Source organism: Echeneis naucrates, chromosome 11, assembly GCF_900963305.1.
Source record: "Echeneis naucrates chromosome 11, fEcheNa1.1, whole genome shotgun sequence".
Taxonomy (NCBI): domain Eukaryota; kingdom Metazoa; phylum Chordata; class Actinopteri; order Carangiformes; family Echeneidae; genus Echeneis; species Echeneis naucrates.
Genome location: NC_042521.1, coordinates 19,471,785 through 19,495,901, shown reverse-complemented (window position 1 = coordinate 19,495,901; position 24,117 = coordinate 19,471,785). Strand labels below are relative to the sequence as shown.

Genomic DNA, 24,117 nt, shown 5'->3' with positions numbered 1-24,117 from the left:
TACTCACCCCGGGATGACAGCTCGGTAGGGAAGAATGTCCCCACTGTAGAACTCAGGAACGGAGCAGGCCTGGGACAAAGAGCCGACTGGGGGGACAGCCATGACGAATCTGAGTACCTGGGAGTGCACTCTGGACATCCCTCTCAATGTCCCAGGTCACCGCTCTGACCACACAGTTGGGGGGTAAAATGTTAGCTGCATCCCGGGGGTGGTCTTCTGCCCCGAATTGCCGGGAGAGGGCGTCAGGCTTGTTGTTGCGGGAACCTGGGCGATAAGACAAGGTGAAGTTGAAGCGGGTGAAGAATAAGGCCCACCTGGCTTGTCTTGAGTTCAGTCGTTTGGCCCCTCGGATGTATTCCAAATTTTTGTGGTCAGTCCAGACCAGAAATGGATGGTCAGCACCCTCCAACCAATGTCTCCATTCTTCTAATGCCAACTTCACAGCCAGTAGTTCTCGATTCCCCACATCATAGTTGCGCTCCGCCGATGACAGTTTCCGGGAAAAAAAAAAAGCACAAGGATGGACCTTATTGTCCTGAGGGGAGCGCTGGGAAAGGACAGCTCCAACTCTTACGTCTGAGGCATCCACCTCGACGATGATCTGGAGAATAGGAGAAGAAGAGAATCTGGACAGGAGGGTCTGGAAGGCAGACTCAGCCTCTCGGGACCAAGAAAACCTGGACAAAGGGGCAGCAATCTGACTGTAGTTTCTGATGAACCGTTGATAGAAGTTAGCGAAGCCAAGGAAGCGCTGGAGCTGCTTACGGTCCGTGGGTACAGGCCAGTTGAGGACAGCATCGACTTTCTCTGGGTCCATCTTGATCGATCCTGGTGAGATGATATACCCCAGGAAGGACACAGTGGACCTGTGAAATTCACATTTTTCCGCTTTGACAAACAATTGGTGCTGAACCAACCATTGCAGCACCTGGCGGACATGCCCCACATGCTCCTCTTCAGACGGAGAAAAGATCAGGATATCATCCAGGTACACAAAGACAAACCTGTTCAACATGTCACGGAGGATGTCGTTGACCAGGGACTGGAAGACAGCGGGGGCATTAGTGAATCCGAATGGCATAACAAGGTACTCATTATGGCCACTTGGGGTATTGAATGCAGTTTTCCACTCATCGCCTTTCCGTATACGGATCAGGTGGTAGGCATTACGGAGGTCCAACTTAGTGAAGATTTTAGCCCCTTGAAGGAGCTCAAAGGCAGAGGAGATGAGTGTTAAGGGGTAGCGATTCCTCACTGTAATGTCGTTAAGGCCTCGATAATCAATAAGAGGCCGCAGGGTCTTATCTTTTTTCTCAGTGAAGAAAGATCCAGGTCCTACAGGAGAGGAGGACGGACGAATGATCCCTGCAGACAGTGTCCCCTGGATGTATTCATCCATTGCTTTTCTTTCTGGACCAGAGAGGGAGTAGAGGCGACCCTTAGGCAAAACTGCTCCAGGGAGGAGTTCGATGGAACAGTCATATGGCCGATGGGGTGGTAAGGACATGGCTCGAGCTTTGTTGAAGACCTCCTTCAAGTCTAGGTAGTCCGCAGGTATACTGGACAAGTCTGGAAATTCAGAAGCAACTTCAGACTTGGAAGCCACAGAAAGCGGAAGCAGACAGGATGAGTGACAGGCTTGACTCCACCCCAAAACTCTCCCCGTAGTCCAGTTTATGTGAGGGTTATGTTTGCACAGCCAGAGATACCCCAAAATGACAGTGTACATAGGAGAATCAATAATAAAAAAGGAAATAGTCTCTGTATGGTTACCTGACAAGCACAATGACAAAGGAGCAGTCTGGTGAGTGACCCTGCTCATCAGCTGCCCATCGAGCGCGCTGGCCTGGCGGGGCTTGGCCAACGGCTGTAGCTGGAGAAGAAGTCGGTGAGCCAGGTTTCTATCCATCAAACTCTCATCAGCTCCTGAATCGATGAGGGCAGATCCATCCAGGAGGGATTAAGAGTGAATTGATAGCTGGACTGGTGTCAGTGAGCATGCTGGGTTGGGGCCAACAGATGAGTAGCTCACCAGTAGGCCTCCAGTTACTGGTGAGCCTGGGCTTTTACTGGGAACTGGGTGAGGAAGTGACCAGAACCCCCACAATAGAGGCATAAGCCATCATGTTGACGTCGTAGCTATTCCTCAGGACTTAGTCGCGTCTGGCCGAGCTGCATGGGCTCCTGTCGGGATGCAGCGAGACCAGCCCCTGGGTTAGGCGGATTGAGTTCTGCTGGGGTGCTGGCCACAGGGGGAATAGCAGTGCCATATTGCCTCCAGTGATGACGATCCTCATAGGCTGAATGTCCACGGAGCCACTCACGGTCATGTTGCCGGTTGTCGATTCTGATAGCGAGTTCCACAAGAGTTTCAAAGTCTGCAGGTAAATCCACAACGGTGAGACGGTCTTTGATATCCTCTGAAAGGCTGAGGTAAAACATGTATGCCAGTGCCTCATTATTCCAGCGACTCTTAGCTGCTAGAGTGCGAAAACGGATGGCGTGGTTGATGACACAGCTCCTGCCTTGCCTGAAGTTACCAAGGGCTCGGGCTGCCTCTCGGCCTTGGCCAAATACACGGGTCAATGCAGCAGAGAAAGCAGTCACAGAATCACAGGTGGGTGACTGCTTGGCCCACTCAGCCGTAGCCCATTCACGAGCTTTGCCAGTGAGGTTTGTTATCATATATGCCACCCTTGAGCGTTCTGTGGCAAAGGTAATAGGTTGCAGTTTGCAAGTCAGTGAGCATAGGGTCAAAAAGGAGTGGCATGTCTTGGGAGAGCCATCGTACCTCTCAATGGGTGGTGCTTTGGGTTCCAAATGTGGAGATGTAAGAATTGGTGGTGTTGGAGATGCTCGAGGTTGAGAAGAGTCAACAGGATGATGTGCTGCTGGGGTCATAGAACCAAGGCGGGTCATAATTTGGTTAGTTTGGGCAGCCAAGGCTTGAAGGTACTCCGAGAGTGACTGAACACCGGGCCCCAGACTGGAGAGGGACTGCTCCAAAGCTGTAAGGCAAACTCCCTGAGCTCCAAGGGCACGGTGGATAGCATCCCCTTTTGCTGGGTCCGTCATGGCCAGATTATACTATCAGAGCTGATGAGAGTGAACCCAGGTGCAAAAAGGGGAAGCGAGGCAGAGGTAGTGAGTCCAGTAGGGCAAGAGCTTTTAATCCAAATGGAGGCAGGGGTCATACACAAGAAGGCTGGCGGGATCAGGCAGACAAAACAGGCAAGGAGTAGGCAGGAGAATCAAACATCAAAAAACAGTCCCAGTGAAGAACCTCCACGCAGCCGCTCTCGTCAGACATCTGCTCTGCTTGGTCAGTTGAGTCCTCTACCAAGTAAAGTAGCATTTATCTGCTTCCCCAGTGGGTTGTTCTGAGTGGTGCGAGGCATGGCTATGAGACAACAGTGAATCAAATTTTAGTTTTTAGAGCTCTCCTTCCTCAGACAGACTCCCCCTTGTATTTTGATAAATGATCTGCCATTCATTCGCCCAAATCCTCAAGAAACACCAGCCGCTTAATTATCATTGTTATATCATGCCATTCCATTTACATATCCAAGCTCACCTGTTTCACCTAGTTTATGCTTTGATTTACACCTGTATATAATGAGCATGTTTTTATTTACCCCTTTTTAATTAATAAAAACCCCCATAAATTAAGCCATTGTTACACTGCTTCCTTCAGTAATTATTCTTAAGTCAATCTACAGTAAAGAACATCCCTTCGAGATTGAGACTTGATAAGAGGCAACACTATACACAATCCTAGGCACAATACTATGTTTGTACAAACAACATTCCTTTTACAGAGAGGAAATGAATGAACTGGCACTACTTATGCATCCTTCATGCATCAGGCCTTGTAGCGCCAGTTCTTTGTCTTTGGCTCACATTTCCATAAACTAGAATGAAGTACAAACATGAAATTTGTGCACAGTGGAAAAGTGGTTGGGAGACAGGTGGTACCAATGCTAGCCAACATTCCGAGTAGAGACAAGTACATCCTGCATAGGCTGCCAATTTATCACAGGGCCTTGATCAAACTCTTTAAAGACAGACCAAAAATTCCTACATGAGCAAGCACTTGGTGACAGTGAAGGGAAAATCTTCCTTTAAGAGGCAGAACCAAACTTATGGTTGGCATAGCCATCTGCGTTGACAGGCTGGGCTGAAAGAGAGTGGGAGATAGAGAGGGAGGGAGGGAGGAGAGAGAGATGACTGCAAATAAGAATGAGAGAGAGGGGAGAGGCAGAGGAGGGGAAGGAGAGAGAATTAGGGATAGAAAGAGAACACAAAAAGACACAAGCAAAAACATACAGAGGTACATGGGGTTACCACTAAATGTGTATTAGTAAATTTTCTAGTAAGTAAAACTGCAGGATGAGAACCGGGAGGGAGAGGACAGGAGGAGTCACAAAGTTACTGATATGTGATGTTGTAATACATACATACATCAGAGAAAGAGAGTGAAAGAAAAATGTTGTGCAATATGGGCCCACAGCCCTCCCAATCCACCAAATACTGACATCCCCTCATCCGTGGGCGGGACTTCAGGAGGCGCCTCACAGTATATGCAGGAGTCCCCGCCAATGAGCCGGGCAGGTGGCAGCAGTCTGGAGGAGGGCTAGAGTTGACTCTCGCTGGTAGGTTTGAGGCAAGAAACATGAAACGTGGGGTGGACCCTCATGGAACCAGGCAGGCAGTGGTGAACTGCTGCAGGATTGCATTCTTATTCTGGATGGTTACTGAATTTCATTCTTAATGGCAGGTCTCTGGTAGAAAACCAAACCTACTGACCAGGGGTATAACGTGGGGCAGGGAGGTGTTGTTGATTAACATCCTTGCAGTATCAGTCAGAGGTGTGGAGCAGGCTGGAGTGAATCTGTAACCAGTTGTGGCGGCACCAATGAATAAAGGATTGGACAGACAGGACCCTGGCCTCCTTCTCCTGTGCTGGAAAGCGTTGCGGCTGATACCCCTGGGAGAACTGGAAAGGAAAGAGTCTTGTAGCGGAACTGTTGTGGGCAGAAAATGCCCACAACAGTTGCTTTGACCAGAATGAGGGGCAAGAGGCAACGCAGGGCCATCTCCAATTCCTGGTTGATTCTCTCTGTCTGGCCGTTGGATTGAGGATGGAAGTCAGAGCACAGGCTGACAGAGACACCGAGGAGCCTGCAAAACTCCCACCATGAAACCACCAAAACATGGTGCAAGACAACTTCTGTTTAGCAGATGGTAACTTGGGCAATGGGATGAAGTGAGCAGTCTGAGAGAAAGGGTCAACCACAGGGAGTATAACCGTGTTATATTACCGTGTTGTATTACCTTGTCTTGCAAAGGCCAGGTGACGGCGCCAAGCAGACAGGCAGATGGTAGAATCCCCTCCGGCTCTGCCTGGGGGCTGCTAATCTGGAAGCGACGTGACAGGGCATCTGCCTTGAAGTTGTTGGAGGACGGGTGGTAGGCGAGGGTAAAGTGGAAGCAGTTGAAGAATAGGGCCCATCTGGCCTGGTGGGTTGAGCCTTTTAGCTGAACAGATGTACCCAAGTTTTTGTGGTCTGTCCACACCACAAAAGGCTGCTCTGCCCCTTCCAGCCTGTGTCTCCACTCCTCCAACTCCTGGTTACCAATGTCATAGTTCCTCACCAGCAATGACAACTTGCAGGAAAAAAGGCACAGGGTTGCAGCTTGTAATCCTTGCTGGAGTGCTGGGAGAAGATGGCCTCCACACGGAATCTGAAGCATTAACCTCTACGTGAAACTGAAGAGAGGGATCAGGGAAGGTGAGCATAGGAGCAGAGGTAAACAAACTCTTCAGCTCGCAGAATGACCTCTCGGCCTCCAGGGACCACATGAAGGGGATTTGACTGAAGTGAGGGCTGTAAGTGGGGCGGCCACCATGCTGTAGTTCCTGATGAACCACCGGTAGAAATTGGCGAAGGCCAGGAACCACTGCAGCTCTTTACGAGAAGAAGGAGGTGCCCAGCCCAGGACAGCACTAACCTTGGCAGGATCCATCTGGATGCTTCCCTCCCAGACGGCGAACCCCAGGAATGACACCTCAGAAAGACACTCAGACTTCTCTGCCTTGACGTAGAGATTGTTCTCCAGAAGCCTCCGGAGGACCCCACGCACATGCTCCACATGCTCCTGTACGGACTTGGAGAAGATTAGAATGCCATCCAGGTAAATGAAGACACAGGTGTTGAGCATGTCCCAGAGGACATCGTTAATCAGAGCCTGAAAGACAGCTGGGGCATTCATAAGTCCAAACAGCATGACCAAATACACATAGTGACCCTGGGGAGTGTTGAAGGCAGTTTTCCACTCATCACTCCTTTCCCCCTGCACCAGGCTGAGCAGTCCGTGAGCAGCATCTCTCCCGGGAGTGACACGATCGAAGACCCTTCCTAAGTTCCTCAGAGAAGAGTTTAACCAAGGAGCAGACCATGGATTGCCTCTCCCACTTGGCTGTTCCCCAATTCTAGGCTTTACCAGTGAGCTGGGAAATGATAAATGCCACCTGGGATCTTTCTGTAGGATATACAAAAGGCTGGAGCTTGAAGAAGATAGAGCACTGAGTGACGAAAGGCCAGCATGTACCCAGCTTGATGGAGTACCGTTCTGGAGGAGGGAGCCGAGGCTCAGCCACTGGAGCTCATAACGAGAAAAGTTGCTGCATCTGCTCACAGATGGTGTCCATCCTCCAGCCCTGTCAAGTGGTGAAATCCTGCAGGCCCCCAGCAATGGAGGTGAGTCGATCCTCTTGGGACTGAATGGCTGCGGCTTGAGCAGTCAGCTGGAATTGCACTGAATCTGATTTGGCTGGGTTCATATCTCTGGCCAGATTGTGCTATCGGGTCTCAGAACAGGGGAACTTGAGCCTCAGGTGAGGAGATGGGTGGGGCAAACCAGGTGCAGGGAATGACGGTAATTGGGGGTGTATCAGGAGCTGCAAAGACAGGTGAGAATGGTCAGGCTGATGCCACCGTGAAAGGGGTACACCCTGGACTGGTCGCCAGTCTATCACAGAGCCAACATACAGCGACAGACAAAGACCAACAACCACTCACGCTTGCATTTAGAAAGAATCATACAATGGAATATAAATTAAAATGTGTACAACAAAAATAAAAAAACGCAGGTAACAGTTTTAGCTAGTCTTCAGTGTCTCAAGAGTCTCAACTTTGAGGGGTTGATCTTGTTTCTTCTGTGTTATTATTATCTACCCTATTTTGGAGAAGAGTCTCTCTGAGGGGACGGATAAAAATATATAAATATATGTCTAATAACTAATAAAATTATATATGTCCCTTGTGAAGGAAAACTAGCTGATTGCCTTTCAATGTAGTTTGATTATAGCAATATAAATCAATACATCAGTGTATTGGTGAATCACTCGGATTCTGGCCCATGAAGCAGTAAATAATACATGATTAGATATTACATCAAAAACTAAGAATTTGTGGTCAGAAAAAAATTACATTCACGTGGAGTGGAGTGGAGTTGGCAGCATGGTGGCATAGTGATTAGCGCTGCTGCCCCACATTAGGAAGGTTCTCGGGCCTGGGGCCTTTCTGTGTGGAGTCTGCATGTTGCCTGTGTGGGTTTCCACCAGGTACTCCGGTTTCTCTGCCACCGTCCAAAGACATGCACATCTGGGTTAATTGGTGACTTTAAATTGTCCGTAAGTCTGAGTGTGAGTGTGAGTGGTTGTTTGTCTCTGTTTCTGTGTGTTGGCCCTGCGATGGACTGGCAATCTGTTCAGGTTGTACCCCACCCTCACCCAATGTGTTCTGGGATTGGCTCCAGCAACCTCTGTGACGGAAGTTGAAGATGAATGAATGAATGAATGAATGGAGTGGAGTTTTGGAGGGATACCTTTGAGATTCAGCTAATTCACGCTAAACCCCCCAGATTGTCTACTCCAGCTTTGATACAAGCTCAAGAAATTTGCAGGTTTGATTCTACAAAATAAATGTGGTCAGTAAATACCATAGTTCTGATTTTTTTTAAGCTTTTCTATTCATTAAAAAGGTTAATTGCTGAAAAAAATAAGCGTAAGTAGTTGTTAAGGAAGCTAAATGTCTCCAAGTTGAACATGAAACATTTTAAAACTTATTTTGTTTATGACAGGCTAACACTTCTGGTGTTTGACACATGCGTCCATTCTCAATCTCTTGCTCTCATGCTGCCCAAACAGTTCTCGTGCCAAAACTATGGTGTTATTTGACTGCATGCTGACCATTAGTCAGCGTGCAGCGTGCAGTGAGACCTATCTATGCAATGATAAGTGAGATTCTTCACAGAATGTCATTCAGCACTACATTGGCCAAAGTCACCAGCAGGACTGTGGGAAAAAGCCATAGGGAACCTGGATGGTTACACAAAAAGCATGTAACCCCCACACCAAAGGGCCTATGGCCAGTACCCAGAATATTCTTTCTGTAGGCATCAACTCAGTATGTTGGATTTTTTGGTGCAAAATTAGCTATTTTAGAGCTGAGCTTGTTTCAAAGAACATAGAAATGACTTGCAGGATTGTAACAGTAGCAACCAGACAAATGTATCAGCAGAGGTGGGTTCCTGCACTGGAGCACGCAAAATGCAATGCAGGGATATACTGGAAACAGCCAGGCAATCTGGTTAAGAGTAAGCCAAAAGCCAGGGTTCATATACGGAGGTTGATAAATAATGGGATACAGGTGAATCTGGTAGTCAGTGCCACACTGTACCCTGTTGAGATATACTGACATACACACGCACATGCACACACACACACACACACACACACACAAATATTAAGGTGGACAAAAACAACAGTGAATCCAGCAGCAATTGCTTTACGACCAAGGATCTTAAAATCAATTCTGAAGAGGACAGGTGGTCAGTGCAGAGCCTTTTCTATGTGATGTGAACACTCTTCTAGTCTTTGTCAAAATGTGCAGCACAGTTTTGGAGCAGTTTGATTTGAAATATATTCTTCTTTGGGAAATGGTTGAAGACAGAGTGTTGCAATTGTAATAAAAGTGTGCAGTTCCATACTGGCTAAAGAAAGAAACATTCATTCATTCACCTTCTATCACTTATCCATTTACGGGTCACAGGGGGTGCTGGAAGCAATCCCAGCTCACATTAGGCGAGGGTGTGGTACACCATGGACAGGTCATCAGTCTATTGCAAGGCTAATACTAATGGAGTCACAAATAAACTTTAATGTGTATGTCTTTCGACGGTCAGAGGAAACCCACGCAAGCACGGGGAGAACAGAAATACAGGGTCAAACTCTCTTCTCCAGGTTCCTCAGCTGTGTCTGTGAGATTCTCACACTACTCTGTGTTCCCTTTTTTCTCAAGAACAAAGAGAGGGAGCGCATGCGTGAGCGAGAAAAGGCTGCACGGGAAAGGGAGGCCCGCTACAGCAATGGTCACCTCTTCACCTCCATGACAGTGTCAGGAACTACTCTGTGCACAGCATGCAATAAGAGCATCACTGCCAAGGAGGCACTCAGCTGCCCCAGTAAGTGTCTCAATGACATACCCGGGCACACACAGACAAAGACATACATAAATTCATGTCTCACGTTTTCATATTTTCAGCATGTAATGTCACTATCCACAACCGCTGTCGAGACACTTTGCCAAGCTGCAGCAAAATGAAGCAAAGGGTAAGACAACGGTCATACCTACCAACATCAGTCTAATGATTAATATGAGACATAGAAATATGAGATACAATTTGAGATGTTGAACAATTTCTGATCTTCATCACTAATGATTTTAGAAACAGGTTGTGATTGTTGTTACTGTGACCTCTGTCCTGATGCGTCATGTAAACTTTGTTTACTCAGCTGATTAAACAACAGACATGACATGATATGCTTGGAGGGGGGTAAAAGCCCTGGAGCATTGGGATTAGTTTTCTGTTGTAGCTTTCTGTTGGTGTGGCCAGATTGTTTTGTGCTAACTCTAATGGAGGATGTGGAGATAAAGCAGTAATAGTCCACCCAAAGGGGCTTCACCATGGTTTCTGTTGAATAAGTGAAGGTTTATTCATATTGGTTTCTGTGTAAACACAGCAGCAGAAGACAGTCTTATTGAAGAGCAACTCAGCCCTGCAGAATGTCACACTGCGCACAAAAAGTGAGAACACACACACTCAGTCTGTCCAATATGATTAATCCCTCTCCTCCGGGTCTTGTCTATCATTTTCGTGACCTACCTTCTTGTCTCTAATCCCACAGCTACGGGAAGTCGTGAACGTCCAAGTTCAGCCATCTACCCCTCTGACAGTTTTCGGCAGTCCCTTTTGGGAACCCGACGTGGTCGCTCAGGCCTTTCACTGACCAAGAGTGTGTCCACCAATAACATCTCAGGGTGAGCTTCAAGAGAGAGGAGAGGAACTGGGAGAGACAGAGACTTCGGGGAAACATGGTAGTATGTTGGTGCATGCAAGGGGGAGGGAGAGGGGGAGAGGAAGGAGACAGAGAGGGAGAGAGGTACTCAGTGCTTCCCCCAGCAGCCTAGGCCTATAGCAGCATAGTGGAGTAAATGAACTTAAACTTTTTAACTATAAACTCTGTCATACAGAAAGGTTTTGAACATGGTCTTAAAAATTGCTAAAGAGTCAGTCCTCGGGCCGATACTGGAAGTTCGTCCATAGAAGAGGAGCCTGATAACTGAAAGATCTGCCTCCAGATTTACTCTTGGAGACTCTAGGAACCACAAGTAAACTTCCATCTAGAGAGCAAAGTGGCGTATTAGGACAGTAAGGAACTATGAGCTCTCTAAGATATGATGGAGCTTGGTCATTAAGAGCTTTATATTTACCTTTATTTTTTTAGTAAACATTTTGTGGGCAATTATACCATGGAGCCAGCCACAGTTGTTTTAATTACTTTCTTTTTGAGAGGGGCAGCATCATCAAGATTTGAGCAGTGTGGCCTTAGTGCTAATCACAAGGTGTGTATGGGAGAAATTTTCAATTGAATTTAGACATAGCACTGACTATTCTCTTTAAATTTAGCCACAGCATTTTCAGATAATCTTCTATAGCCTAATACATCAGTGCCATTATGTCAGTGACACTCCTATCCCTCACTGAGTCAGTCAAATTATCTGTATAGGAGCTGAGGCCATCCACCAGAAGAGTTGAATCCAAAAAGGGTTCTCTTTCAGAAGTTTTTTACCTGTTTTGAGCAGCAGTGTTGGGCAAGTTACTTTTTTTACAGTAACAAAGTGGTGTTGCTCATTACTAACAGAATAGCAGTATTAATATTGTAATTAGCATAAAATTAGCTAACCAGTTACAACATTCATTTTATTGATTAGGTATAATTTTGTTTGTCCATAGTTGCAGCGAACATGTCATAACTTGCTGTAATTATATGCACCATGGTGAATGGTGGAGAGGGAAACTCATCTTCACAAGGAAAAATGCCTTTTACTTAGATTTTTTGAGGAAAAAAGATGAATGTAAATTGTGTGTAAGTTTCAAGAATCTTTCAACTGCAAAAAACACAACCTCAAACCGAAAAAATTACTACGACAGCACAGCAGTATGTAGCTAGTGGACATGCACCCTTCCACCTGTTACAGGACGCCCTCTGCAGTCAATGTGTTTGTCCATAGATAGAAATGCGTTGGTATCTGTTGGCATCCTTTTTTTTTTTCTGCTTGACAACATTTTTTGGGGAGGTTACCTATTTAATCCCTGTTACGATTTATATTGCTTTGTCAAACAAAAAAATATAGAAAAGAGAGGTCTGCATTTATGATCAAAACTTGTAGTCACCAATTTTGTGTGATGTCACACATCATCAAGTCATAACAGTAATTATGAATGTATGGAGCAGGTTAATAAGTAATGCACTATCATTACCTTTAAAAAATGTAGTGAGTAATGGGTATTTACTCATTAAATTAGCTGTGCAGGGTCAAATTTTACTCTTCACTAATTATTAATCAAATTCCACACCAGTACACTTGCATTGATGTGTACGGAAAGTGAACTTGTGCATTTCTATAAGAATTACTGTGACTCACAACAATAGCAAATTAACAAACAAAGTGTGCATTCATAATAATGTTCATAATTTATCATCTCAGTTTAAGACAAGGTAAGTAAGTTTAGGAAATGTTCCACAGTGCTTCATTTTACAGTGGTGTGCTTCTATTGCGCCAGTGATGTACGTTTCCACCTCTTAGTTATCCCGGGGTTCCTGAATGTCACGTCTTGTATGCAGCATCAGAGTATACCACCAGAAGGGACTGAAGTCTGCCACTCAGTCATCATATCAGAACTCATCAGCAGATGGAACTGGTGATTTCTGCATGAAAGTGAAAGTGTTTTAAGGTGTTGTGTGTATGTGTGTGTGTGTGTGTGTGTGTAGGACCCTGAATGATGACTCTCCTTTGGGGCTGCGCAGGATCCTGTCCCAGTCCACAGACTCCTTGAGCTTCAGGACCAGAGCGGTGTCAATGGAGTCTCTGGCTGATGATGGTAACATAATCGCTTCACTGTGATAGATCACGACTTTAGAAGAGTCAGCTGACTATCATCATCTAAACCTTAGCTGCCAATAACTCACTTCATGTAAATGCAGATAGCACCTCTTTCTAAACAACACTGATTACATTCTGATTGGCTGAAAATTATATTTCTACTGCATTTAGATCATGCATCAACTACATAGAGCAGACAGTTAAGATAGTAGTTAACTCAGTTTCACAAACTTAATTCAATGTTCAATAATCAAAAAGGTAACTTTCAGTCTGGAAGCTGCAGGGGAATCCAGTTTTAGAGTCTATTTCCTGTCTACTTCCCTTCCTGAGAAACACGGACAGATCTTTAGACATAGTGATTTTCCTCTTTGGTTATTTGGATAGCCCTCTCTCAAATATTACATATACATCAATCAAGGTTCCACCTTGCAACTTCCAGGGCATAAAAGAAGTGTTACTATATGGTGTCAGAAAGAACAACACACATTTAGATGTCTACTGGGGTACTTGATGGTATTTTGACAATTATGGGCTGTTTTGGTGGGAAAAGTAGGACCTAGAAAATACTAGGCAGGTGGTCATAATGTTATGGCTGACTTGTATGTTCACTATTTGATTATCGAAAAGACATATTATTGAACGCATTGATACCTTAAGCACATTTTCCACTGCTCTCAAAGGATATAATATACAACCATTTCACTCCTATTTTAAGGTCTAGCACTGTGGAAATTATGCTAACCGTATTAATTTTCCTGAAAGTGATATTTTCTTTCAGTATTCTGTCCTGAATTTTCTCTGGGTTTATTGCATTTGTGCCAGTTACCGTGTCATCTCAACTCATCAAATATTTCACCTCACCATCTTTTGTTAGGACCGACAGAAAAACAATTAATACATTTCAAAATTACATTCTAATGAAATAATATTGTGCAAAGAAAAGGATGTTTTCAATATATTTCAACAAGATTTCAATATTGTATTTTACCAGTTCAAAATTATACTGCATATACACTCACCGGGCACTTTATTAGGTAAACCTGTGTAATTGCTTTTTAACACAAATAGCAAATCAGCCACATGGCTGCAACTCAGTGCATTTTGGGATGTAGATGTGGTCAAGACAACTTGCTGAAATTCAAACCGGGGATCAGAATGGGGAAGAAAGGGGATTTAAGTGACTTTGAAGTTGGCATGTTTGTTGGTGTCAGACAGGCTGGTCTGACATACTATCTCTGATCATACAACACCTTGAACCTTAAAGAAGATGGGCTGTATCAGCAGAAGATCATACAGGGCGCCACTCCTGTTAGCTAAGAACAGGAAAGAGAGGCTACAATTTGCACAGGCTCACCAAAATTGGACAATAGTCTCGATGAGTCCCAATTTCAGTTGCAACATTTCAGATGGTAGGGTCAGAATTTGGCATAAACAACATGAAAGCATGGATCCATCCTAGATCTCTCAATGGATCAGGTTGGTGGTGGTGCTGTAATAGTGTGGAGGATATTTTCTTAGCACACTTTGGGCCCCTTAGTACCAATTGAGCATTGTTTAAATGCTGCAGCCTACCTGAGTATTGTTGCTGACCATGTCCATACCTTTATGACCACAATGTGCTGTTGGGCCTCCATCACGAGGTCAGACAAAGAAAAGCCTACATAAAAACCCTGAGGCCTGACCACAAGGTCACCGCTGTTGTTTCCAGGAAACAAAGGAATCCATCCACAGACTACATTTCCACTCATCCCTTGCAGTTCACATGAGTGCGAACTCACCAGGAGGTGGCAGGCTCTTGTGTCTGATTGGCAGAGACATCTCTACAACACAGGGAGTCGAGATAACAGGGCTGTGACGTCACTCACCGTTTAAACACAGGCCCGTGAACTAATCTCATCTCTTTCTGGTATTCTCGCTCAGGAGAAAGTATGCCTTTTCGATCAGCTAGGTCACAGACGAAAGTGACTTGTACACGTGCGCTTATTCCCCCTTTTTGTTCAGGCGAGACCTGTCCTGTGATCGCCTGAACACTTCCAGATCCATGAGAGTCGGCTGTTTGCAATCCACCAACCTCTCAGCTATTACCTGCAGAAGGAAGAGTTTTCTTCACAGAGACACAGATAACTTTTACACCCAGCTGTCTATCGATTGAGCCAACCACCCTGTGTTTCATTGCTGACCGGCCAAGAAACCAACACCATCAGTTTCAAGGAACAAGGATGGTGCCGTCAGCACCACACACCAGAGGACCCGCTGCTGGATCTACCTGATGGACTTACACACACACCAGTTCGCTCAGGAGAAGGACAGTAAGAAGTTGTCTGAGCAGAGTCAGATTTGTATGTTTTACGAGGTTAGTGCTCATTATTGTTGTGTGCTTTAACTGACTGCCGAGCCCGCTTTCTGCTGTACTCTGAGTATTTTTCTAAGTTGCTAGTTTTGTGTTCACCACGCTAAACTGTTTGCGTTATCCCATTCGGGATTATTACTATTTTTTTTTTTGTGTATTTGCGCCACTGTGAGCGAAAAGTAAGTTGCTCTGTCAGTCTACAACCAGACACTAGGCTACAGACTATCGTTCGTGCACCTGCTCCTTGTAGACAAAGCAACCGCTTTCTTCTGTCTCTCTTACTAAGACTCACTAGACACACCCATGCACACCTACACATCCATTCAATCGCAAACCTTATTTTTCACAAAGGCATGGAGGCAAGACAGAACGCAGCCAGCTTCCGTTTTTTTTGTGCGACACTTCCTCTCCAGCACTCTTCACCACTGTGCAGCTATTAGCTAACTTGTGTCTACTGGAGCTGTAGAGAGATATTCGTGTTTTGTTTTTTTTGGTTAAGTAAAACCCAGGTCTCTTGTGCGGTTAGGGGCTATAATAATAAGTGGTATAAACGCAAAGTTTACCTAAAGAGGGAGTGTTTTGTACATTGGCCGCGTACGAAAGCTGAATGTGGATGTAAGGCGCGATATGATCTGCATCCTCCGCCGAAAGACGATAAATCCCTTTCCCTGTTGTTCATCCGTGAGGATGCTGAGTAAAAATCTAATTTTAGGCAAAAACGTAATGCCCACTTGTTTTTTTTTTAATCTAGTTACAGACCATTGTGCCTTGATTGTGCTATCATCTATATAATCTATATATATCATACGTGACTGCAGGAACAACCGGCCGATGTATTAAGGACCCCAGCAGAGTGGAGGTCGGCTTTGCTTTGACTGAGCAGTACATCAGCTTTGTACTGGAACTGTCAGTCCGTAAGCGTCTGAGGTACCAGCCTCCCATCTTGTTTTTTTACAGTTTCTTTATAGTGTAAACACAACACCGTTGATCAACATTAGCTTGCACCGTTAGCTCTGGTAAGTTAAAGCGGCTGACCGGAAGTGCCACACAAAAACACGGAAGTTTGAAAATAAGGTGGATAGTGCCACCTTAGCCCTTTGTTATTCACCATCTGATTTGTGCGTGTGCAGAAACGCCTCAGACGTGGCGTCTGTCTATTTTTCTTAGCATTAATTGATAGTGTATAATTTATTGATTGAAACAATTGTTGGCTTTGTTGATTCTTGTGGAAGATAAATACTATTTGTAGCTTTAAAGAGAAGTCTTCTTGTCATTATTGTGCATATTTTATTGTGATAAGTGGCTGATTGAGAGTCAGAGTTGGGACTTCTCATCTTCAAAATTGACCTTGTGGTGCTGATATTTCAGATACTTACTCCTCTAATTAAACACTTGTTTATGAGGCAACGTTTACAGGTTGGTTATTGGTCCCGGTTTCCGGGTAGTTCCCCACATTATTAATTGAAATTAATTTCTGCTTTCATAATTCCTAATTCTATCTGACAATTGGGAATTATAGCTAATAATTCGAGACGGGGCTTCCAAAAGAATAAAACAAATTTATTAACCAAAAAGGCAAGGGTTAGGGTTAGTTAAAAACAGCAGATAACCACAACAGCCTGAGTGCTCAAAAACAATGCCAAAATGAAAGTAACAACAATATTAAAACAAAATGGCAGGACTAAGGCTAAGGCCGGTGTGACAGGCAGACCAACGAAACTTAAAAAAAAAAAAAAGATAACTCAAACCAACACAAATCACTACAAAGGTGCCACAGCAAATTAAAGGGGGAAGTGCAAAAACAACCGCCACCAGGGTCTGCCGCACACGTTGCCAACAAAAAGTCCTGCAACAGAAAAAAAAGAAACAAAATTATAATAAACTTAAAGGATGAGCACTCAGGCTAGTATAATTAAAACAAAAAGTCTAAAACAAAACACTTGCGCGCGCACACACACCTGAAAGAAAGTACTAAAATGACTATACAAAAGAACCTAAAACTAATTAAATTAATACTAACTAATAAGATTCCATAAAAAAATAAACTAATTGAAATAAAACAACTTAATGCGAAAACTTAATTTTGGGCTGAGGCCAAGAGGTTAAACAATTCTAAATAAGCCTACAAATGAGTTATTGAAAAAAGAAATGAAACAGAAGGGTAACTGAAATAGACTTTAAATTAATATTGAATGAAAGACTAAATAATGATAACCAATCAATTAAATGTGAATAAACAAAAAACAAAAAAAGCAAGTTAATTAAAGGTTGTAGTGGGACGCTGTGTGCCCCTTTAAGTTATGCACACAGTTTAACAGCCAAAGGACAGCGGCGGAGACGGAGCGACCACACGGGGCAGGAGGCTGTGGAAGGCCGCCCTGCAGGATGCCCAGCCGGCGGCGCAGATCGCCCAGTTACGCAATGCAGCCACAATGCAGGGCAACAGAGGAGAGGAGACACAAGCTGTGGCCCTGACGGCTGCAGCAGGCAGAAAGGAGTATTAAGATACAGCAGGCCACAGAATCAGTAGGCAGCGTTCAAAAGACATGAGTGATCTTACCCGAGCAAAGAGAACTTAACACCTGGCCCAGGTTACAATCGCCGCCTTTGATAACAGCGGAGAGCCAACACCACGCTCCTTCAAGCAAGTCCTCCAACTATGCACCACACAGCACTATTGGCACCGCTGGAAAACACCACACAGCCACTGTCACACCGTAAAGTCCCAAAATAAACGGTGGACCAGATCATCTGTGTACTTACAATTCGCCACTTGCTCAGTCACACGCCAGACAACTCTGAGTGCGAGTGGAAAGAGGAGCAGGTGGTGCTCACAGGTGAGACTAATTAGTTGAGAGGGAGCAGTGTTTGAATGCCGAATGAGATAACACAAAACAGTTTAGCGTGGTGATCACAAACTAAACAACAGCAACAGCAACTTTAAATGATTCCTCAAAGTACAGCAGAGGGAGTACCCAACAGTCCATTAAAACACACAACAATAACGAGCACCTACTCTAACGTCTCTTCCAAGACAACCTCTTACTTGAGTCATTCTCTTGAGCGAACCAGTGTGTGTATACATCCTCCAGTTTGATCCAGCAGCCGGTCCTCCGGTGTGTGATTCTGATGGCGCCGTCCTTGTTACTCGAGACTGACGACCCTGGTTTCTCGGCGGGGCAGCAATGAAACACAGGATGGTCGACTTAACTGGTAGACAACGGGGCAAAGAAGTTATCCAGGTCTCCATGAAGAATCTCCTTCTTTCTGCAGGTAATAGCTGAGAGGTCAGTGGGTTGCTAGCAGCTGACTCTCACGGATCTCGTCCAGCGAGGGTGAAACTCCAAAAGGGGGAATAAGCAGGCGTGTATAGGTCACTTTCGTCGGTGAGCTAGCTGATCGAAAAGGTAAACCTTTTCCTGAGCACGAATACCAGAAAAAGAACGAGATGTGTTCCCGGTCCATATTGAAAAGGGGAGATTAAGATTCTGAATATTTATTGTACCCTTGGGTAAACTTGGTTTACAGTGAATGAGTTCTCTCGTATTGTAAACACAGAACAACACAAGACAATACAGGGTGATGACAGTGCTTAGGCTAAAAAAACAAAGAGGACGACCCCAAGATAAAAAGCAAGATGAGTTAAGACATCAGTAGACAAAGAGGCCGAAGAAACCTTAAACCAAGCCAAATGATAAAGATGTGCCATTCATAAAACAAGATGAAAGAAACAGTACAAGGAATAAATACATTAATTATCTTGCAGTTTCTCTCATTTGTCAATAGCACGGATGGCCACTGGTACAAAGCTGTTTTTGTAGCATCTTGTTTTACAAGCAGGTACTAACCTCCGACCTGAAGGGAGCAGCTGAAACTCATCATTAAGAGGGTGGGAGTCATCTCTTACAGTAGTTAGCTATCCTCTGTAGCCGTTTAGTTTACAGGGATTCTGGGTGAAGCTGAGACTCTCCAATCAGCTTGCAAGACCAATTCATGATTTGGTTTAAACAGTTTTTGTTTTTTAAGGACATGTTTCCAAACCATGAAATAATGAAACAAGACAAAGATAAAACTGATTCAATAAAAGCACGATAAAACATGGTCAACAAACAAAACAGGCACTGGCGTCTTTTTTTGTACACAGCTTTGCAGTTTGCCTCAAAGTTCAGTTTGTTGTCGATGATAGTTCCAAGATATTTGATATCTGACCTTCTAAAACTGTGGCCTCTTGATTGGAAGCCCTGTTTTTACGGAAGTCAATGATCATGTCTTTTGTTTTGGAAATGTTAATCTCAAGGAAAGTTTTACTGCACCAGTCCAGAAAATCATTACAAACTGGGCCTTGGCTCGTGTCATTGTTTTTCAGCTGGCTGACGTGTACGCTTAAAGTATGCAGTGTCGTCTGCGTACTTTAAAATGGTTCTATCCTCTCTGCTGCTACAGCACATGTTTGGATAGAGGATGAACAGGAGAGGAGACAGCACACATCCTTGTGGGGATCTAGTAGAGGATGTAACCTGATGTGAGACCGTTCCATTCACTCTCACCAGCTATGTCCTGTCAGTTAAAAAGTTCAAAACACAACCCACAAGATTGATGCTTATGTTAAAATGCTCTAAAAGCCTTGAGGCTAAAACATGGGGTTAGATTGTATCAAAAGCAGATGAAAAATCAAAAATGAAAAGTCTTGCGTGTGTTCCTTTCCCCTCCAGATGTTTAAAAAGCAAATTTAATAAAGTACCTATAGCATCTTCTACCCCTCTGTTGGGTCTATAAGCAAATACATGGGATCAAGGTCCTCCTAAGTGTTCTTCAGAATTTCAGATCTAACAATTTTCTCGAAACATTTCATTACAATCGATGTCAGTGCGATTGGTCTAAAATCATTGAGGGTTTTGGGAGAACTGATTTTTGCGGCAGGGATAACAAGAGCATCCTTCCAGATTTTTGGCACATGCTGCCTCTTTAGAGACTGATTCAAAATGTGCTGAAAAATAGAGCTCAGCTCCTTTGCACAAGATGTCAGCAAGCGGCCGCAAATGTTATCAGGACCATAGCTTTTATTTGGTTTGAGGGAACAGAAGGATTTTTCAACGTCTTTAAAGGGAGATAAAAAAGTGCTGATTGTCACTCACTTTATGACTCATTTCCTGTATTTCCTGACTAAAATCAAAAGCATCAAAACGTGTATAAAAACAGTTAAGTGCATTTGCAAATTCAATGTCTGGCTCGAAGCCATCAAGAGAGACGATACTTCTAGTTTTAGAGTGTTGGAGGCCTGCAATGGCTTTCATGCTTGGCCAAGCAGATCCAAGATTATTCAGAGCCATCTTGTTCTCCAGCTTCTGTTTGTAGTCCTGAAATCCCAATTTTCACCTCCTCAGTGGCTGTGTGCAGCTCAGAGGCTGCTCCATATTTAAAAGCTTAACTGACTTGGTGATCCATGACTTATTGTTGGGAAACACTTTAACACGCCTGCAGGGAATGATCATGTCTCTACAAAAGGCGGCATATGAACAAGTGACATCAGCAAGTTCATCAAGGTCCTCACCACAGGCTTCTTTAAACATGTCCTAATCAGTGCAGTTGTAGCACGCCTGTAAGCAAAGCACAGCCTCCCCAGTCCAGTACTTACTGTCTGTTGTATGGACCTTTTCCCTGTTTAACACAGTTCTGTATGTAGGCGGGAGATGCACACAGTTGTCATCCCCCGAGCCCACGGGAGGTGATGGAAGAGATTTATATGCCTCCTTAACAGAGCCCTAACAAAGATAAATAGTATTATCCCATCTGGTTGGACAGGTTACATATTGATAAAAGTCAGGGAGTATCTTTTTAAGGGAGACTTGATTGAAATCACACAATATGAAGATCGGTGCATCAGGTGAAAGAGATTGCAGTTTCTGTATCACATCATGGATGGCACTGCAGGCAGAAGAGGCATTGGCTTTCAGATTAAAAAAAACTGTTGTTATAAATAGTTGCAGAAACTCACAAGGCAGGTAGAAAGGACGCAATGATAGACAAAGGTTCAACATCTGGAATGCAGATGCGCTCTCTCACAGTCACAGATTTAGGATGACAGTACCAATGAATCAATGAGCGCAATCACGTCCAGTGAGCCACATTTCTGTAAACGTCAGAATCCCACAGTCCTTCAAAAAGCGAACGTTTCCCTGAAGTTTGCCCATTTTATTCCGGAGCAGCAGCACATGAAACAACTTACAAACAACTAAAAACGACAAGCAAATTGAGCACTCTCTGACTGGTCGCTGCATGCACATGTACCCCAGGTTTTCACCCTGGTGATGAACACCTGACATCAAGGTCCTGTTATCTCAGGTCCCTGTGTTAGAGGCTCTGTCAACCAGAGACGAGAGCCTGCCACCTCATGTTGAGTTCACATCAGATATGAACTGCAAAGGATGAAGGGAAATGGAGTCTGTGGATGTATTCTTTTATCTCCAGAGAACAGAGGGATGGAGGGGACCTTGTGGTCAGGCCTCAGGTTTTCCATGTAGGCCTTTCTTTGTCTGACCTTGTGATGGAGGCCCAACAGCACCATGTCACAAAGTTTATCATCATCATCATCATCATCAAAACTGGTTTCTGGAACATAACATTGACTTCACTGTGTCAAGAAATGGATTTAACGGCACTGTGTCACCCCCCCCCACTCATTTCAAATAATTTGTTTAATCATTGAATAAATTGTTCTTGGCCTTTTATCTGCCTCTGAGTCTGTTTTTTGGCCTAATTTGGTTTCCGACTGGTCCAGTTTTAAGAACTTTTTACATTTCTAATTGGTGTGTTGTGACAACTGTACTTCGATGGCCTCCACAATCTCCAGATCTCAATCCAATAGAGCACCTTTGGGATGTGGTGGAATGTGAGATTTGCATCATAGATGTGCATGATGCTATTATGTCAGTATGGACCAAGAATGTTTCCAACACCTTGTTCAAAGTGTGCCACGAGAATTAAGGCAGTTCTGAAGGCAAAATATGGTCCAAACCTTGACTATTGAAGTGAACCTAATAAAGTGGCCAGTGAGTATATATCAGCATGTTTTAAATGAAGGGAAGAAAATTTATAGACAGTTTGGTCCACATGAATTTCTACTTCACTGGTTGCATTGGACCCCTTAATTTTGGCCAACACCTCCCCCATAATACAGGGTTAGGATGTGATTCAGAACTGTGTCAGGCCTGGTGTTGCACAGAGTTATGCACCATGTTCTTATTCTGGCCCTTCATGTGGCCTAGGAGACATCTACTACACCTCACTTCTGGAGGATCTGGAGCTAGAGTGTCAGGACTTTAAGGCTGACTCCTGGAGTATGGCTGTTGACAGCAATTATCTGCACACACATCGCAAAGATGTCATCAAGAGGCAGGACGTTATCTATGGTGAGATGATCCTGATCAATATTATATTTTATCATTCATATATATATATATAATATGAGATTGTATGTCTATGTGTCTCAGAGCTGATCCAGACAGAGCTGCACCACATGCGGACTCTCCACATCATGGAAAGGGTCTTTCGGCAGGGCATCCTGGAAGAGTTACAACTTGAGATCAGCACCATACACACCATGTTTCCTTGCCTTGACCAGCTGATCCGAATTCATTCCCACTTCCTGGCGCAACTACTACTACGGCGCAGCAGCAGCCTGCAGTCTGGGTCCAGCTACAATTTCACCATCCACCAGCTTGGGGACATACTGATGGAGCAGGTGCCTGATGGGATGCATTTAACTATGCAATTTTAATTTTAAGTTCAAGATTAATTTCTCTAATAATTAATATTCATTCATTCATTCATTCATCTTATACGATTTCCCATTTCCGGGGTATTGGAGTCAATCCCAGCTCACATTGGGCAAGGGGGGTACACCAGGGACAGGTCGCCAGTCCATTGCAGGGCCAACATACAGAGACAGACAAAGACAAAGAACCACCTAACCCTAACCCTCATACCTACGGGCAATTTAGAATCACCAATTAAGCTAAATATGTGTGTCTTTGGACTATGGGAGGAAACCCACACAAACACAGGGAAAACATGCAAATTCCGCACAGAAAGGTCTGGGAACCGAACCCGCAAACTTCTTGTTATAGGGCAACAGTATGTATAATATTCTTATATAATTTAAACACATCAATTATAAATATAAATTAATTAATAATTATGTAGTTATAAAATTTTTTTAAAATAAATCCTAATGAAAAATTATTTCTGAATCAGCTCAAAAAATACAGTTTTGAAAATACTGATACTGTAACAAATGAAATCCAGATCAAAGAGACAGGGGCTGAGAATTTTTCTTGTGTGTGTGTGTTTGTTTGTGTTGGGGTGTCAGTTCTCAGGTCAGTGTGCAGATGACATGAGGAAGACCTACGCGGAGTTCTGCACTCGCCATTTGAAAGCAGTGAAAGTGTATAAGGACCTGCTCAGCAGAGACAAGAGGTTCCAGTGCTTCGTACGGGTGAGTCTACACTCAGGAAGGTTGCTGTGGTCCGGAAGTTAAAATCATCTGGTCTTTAGTCATTTTCCATTGATGGAGAGATGTGAAGAAATTTCAGTTGGACTTTGGAAAACACCTTGACAATGTGGAAGGCATCCGATAGCACTTGCTCTTTTTTCCTTTTCTTTTGTCTTTTGAGTAATGGGGCCCTAGAGCTGGCCACAGAGATGAAGGAACACAGAAGGGCTTTAAGAGAAAAGATTTTAATTGTGAGTCTCTGAAGGCAGCAGGGAACGGTGGCTGGGTCCAGAGAGGAGAGTCCTAAGGAAAGGGTAAAGGAGCTGGGGTCCAGAGGGGGAGGTAGTACACCGGGAGCTGGATCCGGTGAGCTGAGGTAGGGCAGCGGCAGGGGGGACGCGGGCAAGGCTGGAGTGAACAGGAGAGAGGGGTTATTCACAGGGGGTCTTCGCAAAAAGGCAAAATGCGCACTACTAGGAATACAACCTGGTGTTACCACATCTGTCATGGAACTATCTGAAAGATAGTTGGAGGATGAACCAGGTCTATATACTGCAGCTGATGAGAATGATTGAGGTGTGCTCAGGAGAATGAACAGGTGTGCTCAGATTCCACTTGGATCTGCCTCGGCCACCTGGAAATAATCACACGGGGGGCACAAATAAACTGGGGAGGAGACTAGACAAACAGGAACTCAGGGAGTCAAAGCAGGGTCGTGACCTCTTTTTTCTTTTTAGATGAATATGAATATGAATTTTAGATGA

The 24,117-nt window shown here is 44.3% G+C and overlaps 1 protein-coding gene across 1 annotated transcript in view; it reads left to right on the top strand.

The window, feature by feature from the left end:
* The window catches only part of arhgef2a (Rho guanine nucleotide exchange factor (GEF) 2a), a 60,389-nt gene that overhangs the window by 4,008 nt on the left and 32,264 nt on the right, over nucleotides 1-24,117 (top strand). The window contains exons 2-9 of the mRNA XM_029513406.1: nucleotides 9,366-9,528; nucleotides 9,609-9,676; nucleotides 10,088-10,151; nucleotides 10,253-10,385; nucleotides 12,401-12,510; nucleotides 22,128-22,271; nucleotides 22,353-22,603; nucleotides 23,231-23,356. Of these exons, the coding sequence (XP_029369266.1) occupies nucleotides 9,366-9,528; nucleotides 9,609-9,676; nucleotides 10,088-10,151; nucleotides 10,253-10,385; nucleotides 12,401-12,510; nucleotides 22,128-22,271; nucleotides 22,353-22,603; nucleotides 23,231-23,356 (1,059 nt within the window). The remainder of the gene's footprint in view (nucleotides 1-9,365; nucleotides 9,529-9,608; nucleotides 9,677-10,087; nucleotides 10,152-10,252; nucleotides 10,386-12,400; nucleotides 12,511-22,127; nucleotides 22,272-22,352; nucleotides 22,604-23,230; nucleotides 23,357-24,117) is intronic.